Source organism: Lampetra fluviatilis, chromosome 27 (assembly GCF_964198595.1).
Source record: "Lampetra fluviatilis chromosome 27, kcLamFluv1.1, whole genome shotgun sequence".
NCBI classification, from domain to species: domain Eukaryota; kingdom Metazoa; phylum Chordata; class Hyperoartia; order Petromyzontiformes; family Petromyzontidae; genus Lampetra; species Lampetra fluviatilis.
Window position 1 is genome coordinate 4,217,702 of NC_136301.1, and position 16,704 is coordinate 4,234,405.

General features: G+C 46.5%; 1 protein-coding gene and 1 long non-coding RNA gene across 2 annotated transcripts in view; both read right to left on the reverse strand.

The window, feature by feature from the left end:
* LOC144942315 (uncharacterized) overlaps window positions 1-4,848 on the reverse strand; it is a 64,810-nt gene extending 59,962 nt beyond the window's left edge. Inside the window, exon 1 of the long non-coding RNA XR_013639358.1 lies at window positions 4,800-4,848. This is a non-coding gene — a long non-coding RNA (uncharacterized LOC144942315). The remainder of the gene's footprint in view (window positions 1-4,799) is intronic.
* A 2,918-nt stretch (window positions 4,849-7,766) lies between these two features.
* The window catches only part of LOC144942314 (voltage-gated potassium channel KCNC1-like), a 68,898-nt gene continuing 59,960 nt past the window's right edge, over window positions 7,767-16,704 (reverse strand). Inside the window, exons 3-7 of the mRNA XM_078869100.1 lie at window positions 15,822-16,276; window positions 14,415-14,631; window positions 12,334-12,952; window positions 11,854-12,087; window positions 7,767-8,152 (exon numbers count right to left, since the gene is read on the reverse strand). Of these exons, the coding sequence (XP_078725226.1) occupies window positions 8,088-8,152; window positions 11,854-12,087; window positions 12,334-12,952; window positions 14,415-14,631; window positions 15,822-16,276 (1,590 nt within the window). The 3' untranslated portion in view covers window positions 7,767-8,087. The remainder of the gene's footprint in view (window positions 8,153-11,853; window positions 12,088-12,333; window positions 12,953-14,414; window positions 14,632-15,821; window positions 16,277-16,704) is intronic.

A 16,704-nucleotide genomic window follows, 5' to 3' on the forward strand; every position in this document is an offset into this window, starting at 1 on the left:
CTCAAATATTTGCATCCGCTCGCAATGCCTTCCTTGCGTCTCGTCAGGGAAAGGCTCCCAAAAGATGATTTGTTACGGTCTGGTATCTTCAGGGCTCATAGATGCTGAGTCGGCACCGCTGAAGACCTGCGTTCCAACCCAGGTTTCAGGCGAACGTGATTCGTCTAGCGAGTTGATGGTCTCAGCACATTGGTTGTACACTCGATTTGGATAAATTCCACCCCTGTGAATTGAAATGCCGATTTGACCGTCGTACGGTGCGAAAGACATACATACGTGCGACGAACATTACTGTCAGTGGCAGAGCGGGTAGTGTCAGAGTGGGGCTGATGGTCTAGGGCCTTTGTTTTTATTAACCTCTTGACGGAACAGCTGCTGCAGGGAGCCTGACATTGTGTCCAACGTGGGATGGAAACTGAACCTCAATCTACATTTGGGAGATAAAACATCGCAGATTTTGACCACTTCACTGACAGAATGAATGCGATGAGACAATGCGAGAGAAGAAATGCAACGTAAAATATACGTTGAGAATTTAGACAATAATTTTCCGTATTTTCTGGGATTACAAGATGCACTTTTCCCTCTGTATTTTAAAGCAAAAATTGGCCGATGTATGTTGTAATCTGCCGGGTGTGTATTAGTTTATGTGGAGAGTGTTGTGCAGTGGTTAGCATGCTGCGCTACGAACCTATGGAGGCTACACGGGGTACCTTTGTATCTATGAATGTTGTACTTGTATGTTGTGCAACATGTAACACGTGGATGTGTACAATGTATGTGCGTGCGTGTGCGTGCACGTGTGTGTCTTCGTTAGTGTGGGTAGCGTAGCGGTTAGCGGGGTGCACTACCAACCTGGCGACCCGAGTTCAATTCCCACTCATGGCCAACACCAGTAATATTTTTTTACTGAACTGGTCCTGGGCCTCCCCTAGGTCGACTCAGCCTCAAATGAGTACCTGCTGCTGTGTGTCGTGCCGACCTTCATAGGTGCTCCCTAACAGTACAACGCCCCAGCAGTCTGTTAAAAGGCTGTACCAGGGATCATTGTCTTTTTTGAACACCTTACATCGCGGCGCAAAATACCATTTTGGGAAGTACATGCCGCATATCGATGGTCAAATATTGCGCGGCGCGTTTGAATGCCCGTGACTTGTGTATTCCGGATGCCGGCCTCTATTTTGCGCACTGCCCCAAAAGCACGAACTTGCAAGTGTGTTTATTTTTTTCTACACAAAACAAATTCACAACAACAAAAACAAATCTACTTACGATCGATCGATTACACTGCGTTCAGTCCACGGGAACACACGGGATATGTAACAGTACGGAGCAAGTTGCTTTTGTAACGGGTTCTTTTGTTGGGTTTAACCTAAAACTTTCGTGACTGCAGGAATTCAAATTCTTGGTTCTTTCGGTAAAGTCACGTAGATAGAAAAAAAAATGAATAAGTAAAAATTAATTTTGTTGGTGTCGGTGTTGTCATCACGAAATATGATGCACTGAACGACTCGAAATCCAGAGGTCGTCGGTTGGATTCAATCTCCTAGCCCAGCAGTGGAATGGGGGGGGGGCTGGCGAGTTTCTAAAAGTCACCCCCCACGCCTCCTCCCCATCCATTCCCCCTCCACCCCGCTGCCTCTATCCCCCCATCTCGATCAGTGCGGTTAACGCCACAGTTCCAGTCTCTGATTGGCTGGCAGGTTTGTCCGTGGTGGGGTAAAATGTGGGTACGCCCTTGAGAAGCCACTCCTCTTCTTGTGTGGGGGTGGGGGTGGGGGTCCCTCTCCACCGGAAAAATGTTTGCCTTGAGCTTTCTACAAATCAATTTCGGGCAAATATGCACGTATGTATTTACACGAGAGGGTTATAAACTCGCTTCTCGTACGATGTTTTAAGGACACGGGGAGCGCAGGAAACGTTGTCACCGTACGCTTCGCTGTACGTGTGTGCGGCACCCGTAAAGTAAAAAAAAACTTGGAGTGGGGCAGCTTCGTACTTTTAACGGTGCGTTGCTGTAATGATAATATGAGGAATTATGAAGCCTATCAATATCCCGTCAAAATCCCGAGTATTCTAGGAATTAAGGTGTAGTTTTTTTTGTAATCGTTGTGATATTAGACGTTGATTTTGTAATAACGGCAATAATCATTTCCCGTGCTGTGGAGGCATTGTAACATTTTGCAGGGCATTCTGGCATCAGGGAACTTGAATTGTATAGGGCATTACGACATCTAATGGGATTCATCTTCTGGGTTCTTTCGGTAAAGTCACGTAGAAGGGAAAAAATAAAAATAAAACATAATAAAATATTTTATTATGTTTTATAATAAAAATAAAACATAATAAAATATTTTATTAAAACATAATAAAATATTTTATTATGTTTAATTTTCTTATTATTTTATTATTTCCCTTCTACGTGACTTTACCGAAAGAACCAAGAAGATGAATCCCTGCAGTCACGAAAGCTTTAAATCGAAATCTAATGGGATTTTTGCATATACAATAAAATACATCATTGTGAGTGGTTTCTCTCGTCGTGTGCATGGTTATTCTCACGTCGTGCTGGAGTCCCCCCATTAGGAAACGCAATGAACCCTCAGTGACGGAAACGAGCAAAGGCCCCGCTGAAAGCGAGTCTTGAGCTCTCGTAGGAGGTTTCCCTGAATAAACAAGATGAACTGTGATTTAAATAATGATCGGTAATCTTTATGTAGGCCTCCGAAAGCCGGTTTTGTTGTTGTTGCTAGTCCAGCGCTACAATAATTTTGCACACAGACGAAATTGTAAAATGAAAATTGCGCAAAAACGTTGGAAGAACAAAAAGAAAATATACCCGGCATTAAACGTTGTAAAAATTCAGCGCCCGTTCAGAGTCCTGCATTGGGCCGGGTAGCAACGGGCATGCATGGGTGGCCCGCATAGACACATGCAGAGAGACACATGGAGATACATAGACACATGCAGAGAGACACGTGTAGGGAGACACATGGGTGAACATAACAGTCACTGTGTACTCTTAGCACAGTGAGTAATGGGAGTCCAACCCCTTATCACTAACCAAAACCCTCTTTACTACCCAACCCCTATCACTACCCCTATCACTACCCCCACCTCTATCATTACCCATATCACTACCCCAACCCCTATCACCACCCCTATCATCACCCCTACCCCCATCACTACCCTAACCCCTATCACTACCCCTACCACAACCACTATCAATACCCCTATCACTACCCCAACCCCTATCACTACCCCGACCATACCACCCTTACCCCAACCGCTCATTAACCTATCCTGCCTACTCTCCTATCACCATAACTACACTACCAAAACCCCACACTTTATTATCTCAATCACTATCGTCTTATGTACAATTGTATAATTGCTGTAAAGCGCCTTGGAATAAGGCGCTATGTAAATAAATATATAACACAAGACAGGATGTCTGGTTACATGTTTTCCAGAATCTGCATTTAGGAGCCGAGGCCTTAAGACACTGGCGGAGCCAGTGGGGGGGGGGGGGGGTGGTGGCACGTGCCCCCCCCAATGATCCGATCGAAATCCCTCATTTCGTAACGGATCATTGGGGTTTATTAGTAATACATCGGCATTTTGCGACCCGCACTGCCACTGTGTAGCATATTATTACGTGCCAGGGACTCTATGAGATGATAGGACAATAGTCTGAGTCCATATTTGGCAATAAGTAGCGGCAAAGCAGTTATAAGTGACTCAGAATTGTGCGCAGTTGCGTATACAGTCCACGACTTCCCTGAAGGCATCGACACCTTCAGCGAGCGCGATGCCGATAACACACGACGCGGTTCGAATTCGACCCTCGATCGATGGCTGCGCCATCGCCGCACATGCGTCGAATAAAAAGCAAGGGACAAGTCCTTACTTACTAACAATTCCTCTATCATTTCTCATTGCTGGAGGGGTTGCCCCCCCTACCTGAAAATCCTGGCTCCGCCATTGGCCTCAGATGTAATGGAAGTTAGTGCTTTGACACTACGTGAATAACAAAGCATCCACGCAGAGAAGTCAATGAGTAAAAAAAAAATACATCTGCGGGTTTGGGTCATGGGTAGCGGGAAAGGTGGCGACGGTTGACGTGGGATGAGGGTTCGGGTCGGGTGGTCGTGGGTCGTGGGTCGCGAGGTCACATGGTCCGACACGCCCAAGATTCTAGCGCGAGCATTGTTTTCCCTTCGCACACTCGTTTCACAAACGTATCGACAAACGACAGAACGAACCAAAGCTATTTAAGCAACTGATTATAGTCCTTAGCAAACAAAAACCCGACTTGGGTTTTCTTTTTGTCACGCAAAAATGTACAAATGGAACTGCAGGAAAAACACCCGTCACGCTAAATTCCGATCTGCAACTTTAATTTGACGAAATTTCACCCCCCCCCCCCACCCGAGAATGAAACTGCCGTGCGAGCAAAAATTCCTCTCAGTGGAAGGTGCTACCCCCCCCCCCACTACGGTCTGGAGCGGAGGTCACTTTGAAGGGCCTCTCACGAGGTAGCCCTGCGACATCCACTGCCCGCCATCCCTGGCTCGCTTGTCGACGTCTCTCTCGTTTCACCGCCACGTTCGCGCCTCTCCTCTCCCATCTCGCCTGCACTTTCTCCTCTCTCGTGCACACCACCTCTTTGTGCCGTCGCACCGGCAGTTCGTCATTCAAAGTGGGAGGCCCACCAGACATCAGAGGTCGCAACTGGGTACCCGATACCCGTACCCTACCCGATACCCGGCTACCCGTACCCGGCCGGGTATGGGTACGGGTAGCCGTTTGCGACCCTGGTGCGGCCGGGTACGGGTAGGCCGTGAGTCACTGGTGAGTAACCGTTTGTCACTCATTTCGGGTAGGGTACAGGTACGGGTAGGGAACGGGTACCCGTACCCGGCCGGGTACGGGTACGGGTACCCATTTGCGACCCTGGTGCGGTCGGGTATGGGTACGGGTAAGGAGTCAAAACCTGTTTGCGACCTCTGCCAGACATTGTTTTCTGTTCAAGGCCTCCAATGGGCCAACAACCGCCACCGCCGCCACGGCGGCATTTCGTCTCCAGTCTCCAATTCAGACCCTGAAAATCGGCGCCGCGTTGGTATTTACCAAAGGAAATAAGGTTACTTGTATTCGTATTGAATAAGCCTGAAATCTCTGGATCCCCTCCCCTGCCTCTGCTGTATGTAACGACGTTTCCCCAAGGAGGAGGAGCAGCCCGGGTGAATGTGTGGCGATCCGTGGAGAGCCTCACGGTAATGGCTCAGCAATAATTCAGGTGTCCGACTGGGATCCGGCCAAATGTCACATTATTAATGCCCAGCTTCTAGCCCCGTCGTTCCGTGGCAATTTATGGTTTTAATAAACCCCAGGATCGGTCGCATAAAATATTAACTTTTTTGTTGTTGTTGCCAATTTTAGTCCCAACTCTGCTGTTTGGTGTCACGTGCCGAGACAAAGGTTGGAGCTTCGACAGAGATCAGCGGCGTCACCCCCACGTTCCTTACGGAGCGGCCCACAGAATCGGAATACGCAGCACTTCTTCTGAAATTCCTTCAAGTGGCTTTCCCCCTCACCCTCACGCCCCACACCCCCCACTCCCCCCGCCCCCCACACACATCACACATCAGGGGGCACCTTACTGCATGCCTTGCTTTGGTTCATTCATTTTGTCACATTCTCCACATCGCGCCGCTAATTATTATGTTCTGTCACGTACCATGCGGGTTTGCGTCGAACTAGGACCCCCATGTCTAACGGAGAGGATCTAATCTGATAAACTGAGCCGCGAGGATTGTCCTTTGACTCACCGGTGATCTGATAGTGATAATAGGCGCGCTAATTTCTCGTACACCACGTGACTACTTAATTTGATTGGCTGGGTTGGGTGCGGGAGGGGTTTACAACACAATGTTTGACCAGATCTCCACGTGGCCTATCCAAAAAGTAAATAATAAATAAATATCGATTTAAAGCTTTCGTGACTGCAGGGATTCATTTTCTTGGTTCTTTAGGTAAAGTCGCGTAGAATGGAAATAATAAAATAATAAAGTCTATTATATAATTTTATTTTATTATGTTTTATTTGTATTATTTTATTATTTCCCTTCTACGTGACTTTACCGAAAGAACCAAGAAGAATAAATAATTATTTTGCCTTTCGAACACCTACGTATGAAATGTATCATAACGTTTTGCGTCGAACGAGGACCCAAACCAAATAGCGAGTATCCTTGCCTCAAGGAATTCAGGTTGTTCGCCAGCAATGGTTCAAGTAAGCCTGACTGCTGATGAGACAACACTGAATGTCGAAACCGTTCCACAGCTCACTCGTGTTGAGCCGACACTGCTGATGAAATGCGCTCCAGAAACTCTGTGTGGCTGATGAGATGTGTAAAAATGTGTTTTTTTTTTAAGCGGATATGTGAAGGGGATGAATGTTCTGCTTTGTGATGTATAGATCCTAACATTTGTCGCGGGCCAGTCGAATCGTTATTTTATACATTTCGCTACATTCAGTGAAAACCAAGTTGAATATCATTGGAAGTTGTAGTCGTTTGCAGTCATTGGTGACTCAGTTAAAACCAATGCTTCATTTAATCCGGAACAATCTGTAATGCTTACTCTGGGAATTATTTTATCCATCCCACATTCATCTCGCCTTATTTTTGGCCTCTTAATGATATTTTTTGTATCTATATTAAAAAAAAACCCTTTCATAGGCTTATAGGAATATAGGATACATTAATACAGGATTACTACATGATGGATAGGAGGCATGCCTCATATCTCTAGTGGTAGTGCCTTACACCGAGAATCCATATCTGTCAGTCCTTACCAATTTAGACCTTACTGGTCACCCCTTGCCCTTATACAACTCAACGTTCATCCAAGAAATTCCCATCACAAGGGAGAAACACAAACAAATAGACCATTTTTTTGTGCCCGACTCGAAACGGCTGTATGCCGTATGGACCTGAAAACTCAATTTCCCTGTACAAGAATACGGGGTAAACCATATCGGCCGACAGGTATGATCATTATCCGTCGCGGCGTTCAGGAAAATACCGGGTGAAACATAAAAGTCCTGATCCAAACCACAGACTGAGACGAATCTTTGAAACAGGAGGGATTGCCAAACACGGACAGTGGATTATTATTATTATTAAAACCGGGTAAGGGGCCTTCTTTCAGGCTTTGCATCACAATGCCCAACGGTTAGGTAGCCTTGGTTTAAAATTACAATATAGGGCACAAACGTCTCACCCAGAACAAGGAACAAATAACGTGTTGTTTTTACGTCACTCTCAACACCACTTAGAGCCCTCTTGTGTTGCACTGCACGCGTATAAAACCCACAAAGAACGCTACTCGAGATGATATCAAGTACATTTTCTCAAAATATTATTTCGAACATTTCTCTTACATTTCGTACGTTTTCATATATTCTTGGCGTTCCTCGAACAGCTCGGTTCCACCGAGCGAGAAACTTGCCACGTATTTTTCCGTCTCAAGAGGCCACTTTCACGAGGCCACTTTCACAATTAACGTCACCTTTTTTTTCTAACTTTCAGATGTTTTTCCCAAAAATGTCTTTCAGTTTCCACTCGCGGGGGTTTCACGACACACACTCAAACACGCGCCCCCCACCACCACCCCCACCTGCCCCCCACTTCAAACGTCCTTATTTTTTTCCTGAAAATTTTTTACGTGGACAAAACGATAAACTTCGTTGGGTTTATTTGTATTAAACCAGGTGAGAACTCAGGAGGCCAAAGATAGTCTCGGTTTTTGCAAAGAGTGAGCTGGGCTCTTTTAAAAGAAAACTGAGGTTTGGAACAAAAATATTTCCACAGGTTTTTTTCCTCTCTGTCCAAGATTCATGACAACAACTTCTCAACTGCTAGCTGAAAGAAAGAAAAAAACACCCAAAAACGCTCAACTTTACAGCTTTATGCCACCGAATCTGAAACAGCTCGTTACCGAGGAACGATGCAATTGCTGTGCGTTTCCTTTACACTTTTCTTCGTCTTGCATTTGCAGAATTTCACACACGAGTTGCTTTATGTGAGAGTGATACCGTCCGGTTTGATGTAGCTCGACAGGAACCCTGCATCTTTGCAATTTTCTGCAAAAGAAAAAAAATGTATTGTTTATTATTATTATTATTATACGCTTATATTCTTTGTTCTCTCGGTAAAGTCACGTAGAAGGGAAATAATAAAATAACAAAAATAACACATGATAAAATTCTCACGACGTTTCGGCCACAACGCAAGCAGCCGTCCTCAGGTGAAGAACAGAGTTGTCGGAAAGACAGCGTCCTAAGACAGCTCTGTTTCTTCACCTGAGGACGGCTGCTTGCATTGTGGCCAAAACGTCGTGAGAATTTTATGATGTTTTATTTTTGTTATTTTATTATTTCCCTTCTACGTGACTTTACCGAGAGAACTAAGAATATGAATCCCTGCAGTCACGAAAGCTTAGAATCGATATTATACGCTTGTTTACCTAGAAAAGCATCACTGAGTCTGAAGACTTTTTTTCCAAGAGGATCCTGCCGAGTTTTCGCAGGCAGTGGAGCGATGTTGCCGTTTGCAATTCCCCAATAGTGTAATTTTCAGAGCAATCTGTCAGCATTAGGATGTGTTGTTTTTTTGCCAATGCCAGTTACAACTTTGCATGGGGTTTTTTTTAGCTAAGGGAGGAAACCAGAGAACCCGGTGGAAAACCCACGTAGGATATGGGGAGAGAACCGACAAACTCCACGCAGAGAGAGGCCCCAGAGTCAGGAGTCAACCTCGTGATCTTCTTACTCAGAGGTCACTTTATGCCGCACAGGGAAAGTTGCCACTGTGGGTGCCCTATACATGTTTTAGATGAGCCGTGAGGCTATTTGAGTCGCCGAGACATTTCAGTGCCATCTAAATGCGAAAGATGATTACGGTTTGTGTAACCAGTGTGGTTGCGTTACCAATAAACTGTGCATATATTCGCACTACAGTGTTAGAGACGGTGTAATTAGTGGGTGGCAAACCTTGTGAATATTGCTGGGTCACGATTAGCTTAGGATAGATGAACGTTAGGCATGGTCACGTGACCACTGGATAAGGTGAGTTAGCACAAACATTTTAATTAAAATTTTATCCGTAGCCATCCTTTATAATTACATAACCATTAACACTTATTTATGTTTTAGAATATATTAGATATTAGTGAACTTGAAACAGTAGTTAATTCATGATAAATTAAAATATGTAAATTTCATGGTGTGAGATATATTGCCTAGCGATCCTGAAAAGAGGGAGGCCCGTATTGAGGGCCAATCGTTACGCCAGCACATTGATATTACAGGTTTTATATATACTTACACTTATTTGTTAACAGTTTTATAAGTATGATAGTGTGCACATATGATAGTTAAATAGTTATTGATAAATAATTGTCAGTGTTAATATTGTTAAATGTTTGGCCGCCATTATTGAGGCCTAAGTGGAGCCTGACTCTTGCTTTGAATGTATATTATAAGTTAGACATTGTTACGTATGGCTTAATTGGTGAATAATTAAGAGTATTATAGATTTCAGTTAAGATAAGCTCTATATGATTCTCATAGTACTAAGCGACATGTCTTGGGCCGTGTTCATGAGCATAAGGCAGATTTGAAACACGGTATGACCAACGCGTCGGCCGGGGCTGATCATTGTTTTAATGCGGTTGGCTTACACGAAATTGATTTCTCTAAGACGAAGGTACTTTGTAAGCCTACTGGCAATCAACAAAGATTTGTTCATGAAGCCATCCACATATACAGACACAATTTCAACCGAGAGGATGGGTACAAACTCAGCAACCATTGGAAGGACGTCATCAACCAGTTTAAGTCATGACTTGCTGTGATATTCCCATCCTGCCACCTTCCGATGCTAGTTTTTTATTTTCCCCGTGGCTTCAGCTCTTCGATTTTATATTAACAGGTTACATTTTTTTTCTCACACCAACATGGCCACCTCCGTGTGCCGACCTCGACGTGGCAGCAGCTCTGCGATCTTACATTAACATGCTAATTTCTCACATTAACATCACTGGCCCCGCCCACTTCGTTTATGACCCTTGGGCTACGCCCATTTTAAACCTTTAAAACAGTCTGCCTCAGCAGCTTTCCCCCTCTTTTTCCTCCTGATGACGATCGCTTGTGTTGTGATCGAAACGTCGTTGTTTTTGTTTATTTTATTTTCGTTAATTTGAACCGATCTACTTGACTTTACCGAAGGACCCTAAGAATATCTCATAGTACTGTTTAGAATTCTTGTAATATAAATCGTAGTCGGGATGGGGCTATGGCATAAATACTATGGATAGGATAAACAGTCTAGGAAATGATAGCTAGGATAAGCATAGCAATGTAAATCGTAGTCTGGATAGTTTACGTAATTTATATCAGGATAAATATGGTAATACAAATGATAGCTGGAATAGGTGTAGTATTATTAATCATAGTCAAGTTAGGAAGAGCAGAGTATTATAAAGGATATACATGATTAGAATAACATAACTGATTGTTTAGATAAGTATAGGGAATTTTGTATCATTGTTCAAATATATATTTACATAATTGCCAGTCACGTGACCACTGCATAAGGGATCTTGAAGAGAGGGAGGCCCGTATTGGGGGCCAATCGTGACGCCAACAAGTTCATATCACGGGTCCGTTGGTGTAGCTGTGTGCTGGGAGCCGTACAAATAAACAGATGCAGTTTTGGAACCGCGTCACCCCCTCAGAAAGTCCTTGTGTTGTGTGCACGTGGCCGATGGGAGTGGGAACGACTCGTGTCGCGGTTGACGAACACGAGGATCGCGCAGTGGGACCAAGGAAAACACCGCCGGAGCGCTACCAAATCTTTTACTTCATCAATTATCGATGACCACCCTGTGCCCTCGATAATGGTCACGGCCAGGAAAGATTGAGGCACAGTGGGCACGGGTCACATTGGGAATTGTATTTTGATTGAGATTGGTGGGAGACGTCTGGAACGTTTTTCCTTCCAATGTTAGGAAGTCACTGGGAGGTATGAATTTTTAAATCGAGATTTAAAACAAATTTCTTTGGAACTGCCTTTTCTGTTTAGTTTGTTGTTGTGCCCCCGCACCAACGATTAGCGCGGTTGGCTACGTATGGTGCGAACAAAGTTCAACATACATAGCGGCTGTAAAAAAAAAGTCCTTTTCTCTACAATCCCTATTCTTCTAGTGGTGTATCAAAGAATCACCCTGTTCTTTCACAGCATTTCATTGCCACCCGTGAAATTCGAATGAACACTAGGTCTCGTGGCTGGACATCAACAGCAGAGGCGGGATCAACATTGTGAAAGCGACAAAAGCGACCTCAAAAAAGTATCTGGAGGAATTTTGTTCACGAGCAGGCACGGCGTTGATTGTTACATCACAGCATCGTGAGATGAGGCGGTGGCTTTTGGGGAAGCCTTCATCATCCAGCAGTGGATCATGCACGGCTCATTACATGATGATGTGTTTGTCCTCACACCGTGACCGTGCCCCTCTGCCAGCGGCGCTTTCGGCAAAAATGTTTAGGAACTCGGGCCTTTTTTGTTCCTTGGCGCTCAAGATTTGGAATGCTCTCTGCCTGAAGAAATGCGCCGGACTGCTGAGATTCTCCCATTGAGAAAGTAACAAAAAAAAACTACTCGTTTCCTACGATATGTTAGATACACTAGAGGAGTTTATTTTTCTTCTGTACTGCGCTCTGAGGCCCTTTGTTGGGTCTGCTGCCCCCTTATAAAATGTAAATAATTACAATCGGTAACGTACCTTTGTGGAGGTCCCCATCGGCAGGAGACAGCAGAAGTCTTGTCTCCTCCGGTTGGCTGTCTCGCCGCTGTCCGTCATCTGTGGGGCCCGTCACTCGTCCCAATCGCCCCGACCCCCTCTCCGCGAGCCCCGCCTCCATGTCGGCGAGCTCCTCTCCCAGAGCGTCGTGGGCGGCCAGGCCGGCCACCTCGGTGCACACCAGCAGTGCTCCGGCCTCCCCGTTCTGCTTGGGGTCTGCACGAGATCGTGACGGACAAACGATTCAGGTACATATGTACTTATTGATACTTACAAGAAGACAAAATACATTGAATGCTTATCGTATTAATATAGGGCCGTATAAAAACAGCTTGAAATTTCAGGAACTTCCCCGCCTTGGGAAGTTACTCAATCCGCCTCTGACCGTCACGTTCCAAGGCCTACCGTAGGCTTCGAGTGAACAAGTGTGGCAACTGTGGGGACCGGCCCTCGGGCACTCACCGGGCAAATGCTCCACATCCACCACATCCACCACGCTGGCCCAAACACCCCCACCCGTTCCTCCAGCACCACCACCGCCGCCACCGCCGGCATGACCGCCACCGCACCCACCGCAGCTGTGCGGCCGCCCGGCCAGCGGCACCACCCCCTCGAGGCTCGTCCCGGCCCGCCCGCCGCTGCCGCTCACGGCCGCCACTATGGAGGCCACGGCGCGCCTGCGCGTGGGTGTCGCGCACTCCTTCTTCTGCGCCGAGTTCCTGCGCTGCAGCAGCTGAGACGGCGAAGCCGACGGCGGCGGCGGCGTCGGCGTGGAGGGGGGTGGCTGCCCGAACTGGTGCGGTGCCGCAATTGCGATCGCCGCCGGCCCCACCCCCATGACGGCTGCCACCTTGGGCATGTAGCTGTTCTTCTTCTTGGGCAGCTTCTGCTTGGCCATGGCCAGCGAGTAGTACATGCCGAAGTTGTTGACGATGACGGGCACCGGCATAGCGATGGTGAGCACGCCCGAGAGGGCACACAGCGCTCCCACCAGCATGCCCGACCATGTTTTGGGGTACATGTCACCGTAGCCCAGCGTCGTCATCGTCACCACGGCCCACCAGAAGCCGATGGGGATGCTCTGTGTGCGTGCATGTGCGGGGTAGGGGGTGTGGGTTTAGGGGGTTGGGGTCAAGGGTTATTATTCAGGATAGGGTAAGAGATTGAAAGGGATAGGGTTTGGCTGGGGTTATGGTTAGGTGAGAGATAACGTTAAAGTAAGGTTAGAGTCAGGATAGAGATAAGGTTACGTTGGGTTTAGGGTTATGGTTAGGATCGAGATAGGGTTAGGGTAAGGTTAGGATTTGGATAGAGATAGTGTTAGGTTGGATTTATGGTTAGAGTTAGAGTTAGGATAAAGTTTGGGTAAGGAGAAGGTAAGGTTGGGTTTATTGACAGAATAGGGTGAGGATGGGCATAGGCTACGTGTGGCCATTTGTGGACATTCCACATTCTCATCATAAAGAGAGAACCAGCTCTATAGCATAACACTGATGACTTCTCACAAAGCGGCACTTAATTTATCCACTACAGAAAGATGATGGGCTCAGTGGACTTTGCAATTTCATAATGCTCGCTATGATGGGAAGTAATTACAGCGAGTACATAACAATGCAATTCTAGCTATTGCATAAATTGAGACTTGTCTTAACGTCCATTCCATACAGGTAGATAAGACAATAAAGCATCGTAAAGTTAGGGCATAACCTAGGGGTGATCAGGACCCCCTGTACGTCGATAAGAACAATCATACTATTTATAACATTAATAACATTCATAGAATCAAAAACAACCAAAAATATTCCTTATTTGCTGTTTTGGTTTGGCCATGTAATGGTCTGGCTAAATTTCTGGCATAATCCCCGACACCACTCGACATAGCCAAACGCATTCAATTATCTACATTTGACCGGATCATTACTTGGCCTAAACCAAATAAATATTTACGAACCAAAATATCGCGTGTGAAAACCTACGTTTTGAACACAAAAACGTATACTTAACCTCAGCCACAGACCGGCTGAAGCACGTGGAGTGATGATGTCATGGCGGCCATATTATACGACAACTGACACGAGGGTTTAACACGTAGGCTTTCGCGACCAATATTATTCATAATCAACGTTTTTGGGTTTAGATCGCGTTATTTATAAATGTGTCGTAACCCTCCACCACCCGACACGGCCAATCAGTAAAAAAGTGTCACGTTGACAAAAGACAAATAGTTCACTGCTTTAGCCCACCGGTGTGTTGAAGCGTGAAACCACAACATTTACAATTTGAGTACGACGTTTCGCTGGTAATTGCATCCAGCATCATCGGGCAATTCGCCAGAATGGTGGGCTAAAGCAGTGAACTATTTGTCTTTTGTCAACGTGACACTTTTTTACTGATTGGCCGTGTCGGGTGGTGGAGGGTTACGACACATTTATAAATAACGCGATCTAAACCCAAAAACGTTGATTATGACACGAGGGTTGTCTGCACTCAAACCCCCCCCCCCCCCCAATCGGTTAACGTCGCTGCTGCCGATCGGTGCTCACCGTGAAGTGTGTCTTGTCCTCATCTATGCCGGGCTTGGCGCCGAGGCGCTCGGCATAGTAGATCATGGTGGCGAAGATGAGCACGCCGAGGGCTAGGAAGATGATGAGCAACAGGAACTCATTGGTGCTCGCCTTGAGCGTGTGGCCCAGCACGCGGAGGCCGACGAAGTGGCGTGTCAGCTTGAAGATCCGCAGGATCCGCACAAACCTCACCACCCTGGGCGGAAAAAAAAGATCGCCACATTCAGCCGTGATCGATCTACTGCTGGATGAATGGCTCGCCCCCCCCCCCCCGCCCCGCTCTACCCCCACCAACGCGTCCACCTGTCACGATCCCGCACTCCTCGGTGGATGCCCTCGAAGAAGCGTTCCATTCCCTTGGCTGCCGCTCCGTTGTTAGTCCTGACCATTGGCCAACCTCCCAGCAACGTGTCCCACCCCTCTGATTCGCACAGTTGCCTACGTACTCACTTTTCTTAACAGTGGGGATGATGGTATTAACCCGCGTGTGTTCTCCAATCCACATGTTCGTCTTTTTGTCTCTCAGTGTAATTCTAAAGCGTGCATCTCTCCATGCTTTTTGCACACTTTTATGTTGAGGACCATGCGTCTGAACCGTACGTCATAGCATGCGGTACACACTTAAAAAAATGCTTTATTTAGACACGTTGCTCGATTACTTTTCATCATCAAGTTCAGCTTTCCAAAAGCAGGGTGGCGTAGCGGTAACGCTCGTGCCTCATAGCAAGAAGGCCCTGGGTTTGATTCCCGACTCGGGTGCCTCTGTGTGGTGGATGTTTCTTATCCCTCCGTTTTGCCCGCATGAGTTTTTTCTGGGTCCTTTGGTTTCCTCCCATGGCTGGCACAGGCCAAACATCCCCATGCTGAAAAACTACCTGCAAATTACTCAGCTGGGATCACACACAGCAGCAGCAGCATCGTGCCCCTGCTGCGAAAACTTCGCAGGAAACCTCCTGAAAAAGGAGTCTTGAGACTCGGTGAGGCTTTCCTGGGTTAACAACAATAAATTCTCGATTTAAAGCGTTCGTGACTGCAGGGATTCATCTTCTTGGTTCTTTCGGTAAAGTCACGTAGAATGGAAATAATAAAATAAAAATAAAACATAATAAAATAATTCTCACGACGTTTCGGCCACAACGCAAGCAGCCGTCCTCAGGTGGAGAGCAGGTCTGTCGAGTAGACAGAGTCTTCTAGACAGAGTCTACTCGACAGGTCTGTCTACTCGACAGACCTGCTCTCCACCTCGTCGTGAGAATTATTTTATTATGTTTTATTTTTATTATTTTATTATTTCCATTCTACGTGACTTTACCGAAAGAACCAAGAAGAACAATAACATCCTTTCTAAAAGCCAAAACAAAGAAAACAAACCGTGGAGCTGCTTACCGCAGGAACCCCAGCACCTCGCGAGCCCCCTTGGACTTCAAGTTGGACAGCCCCACCTCCAGGTAGAAGGGCAGGATGGCGATGAGGTCGATGATGTTCAGCTTGTTCTTCATGAACTCCCGCTTGTTGGGGCTCGTGAGGATGCGCACCATGAACTCGATGGTGAACCACACGACGCACATGCCCTCGATGTACATGAGCGCAGGCGCCGTCTCGTATTCCGTCGACTCGGTCGGCAGCGGTGACAGAGGCACGGCGGTAGTGCCGCTAGCGTTGGCATACGACGGCCGATCGGCGTCCGGGTCTCCGCTGCGTCCCCCATCGCCGCCGTGGCCGTAGCCGGACGAGGGCTCGCCGGGCTGGGGGCTCCGGGGGACGTTGAAGGCTTCGTGGGTCTCCAGGCAGAATGTGGTAATGGAGACGAGAATGAAGAAAAGCGAGATGTATGCCACGTACTGCGCGGATTGTGGCCGGGGAGGGAGGGAGGGAAAAACAAAACATCCGAGTGAGATTTGGCACGTATATAAAATACAACAGCTAATATCTGCTACTAAAGATGTATTACCGAAGCTATCAACAGAAGGAGTGTACCGGATTAATTTCTCCCGCGGCAAATGCTATGTTAGTTAGACAGGATTAATGATCAGCGTGAGACTAAAAGAACACAAAAGGAATATTAAATACTCCCAAATACAACTGATGGCAGTGGCAGAACACGTGTGCCAACAAGGACACTCAATTGATTTTGATAATGCTGGAAGTTCTGTGCAAAACTAGTTACTACTGTTTCGATTTAAAGCTTTCGTGACTGCAGGGATTCATCTTCTTGGTTCTTTCGGTAAAGTCACGTAGAAGGGAAGTAATAAAATAATAAAAATAAAAT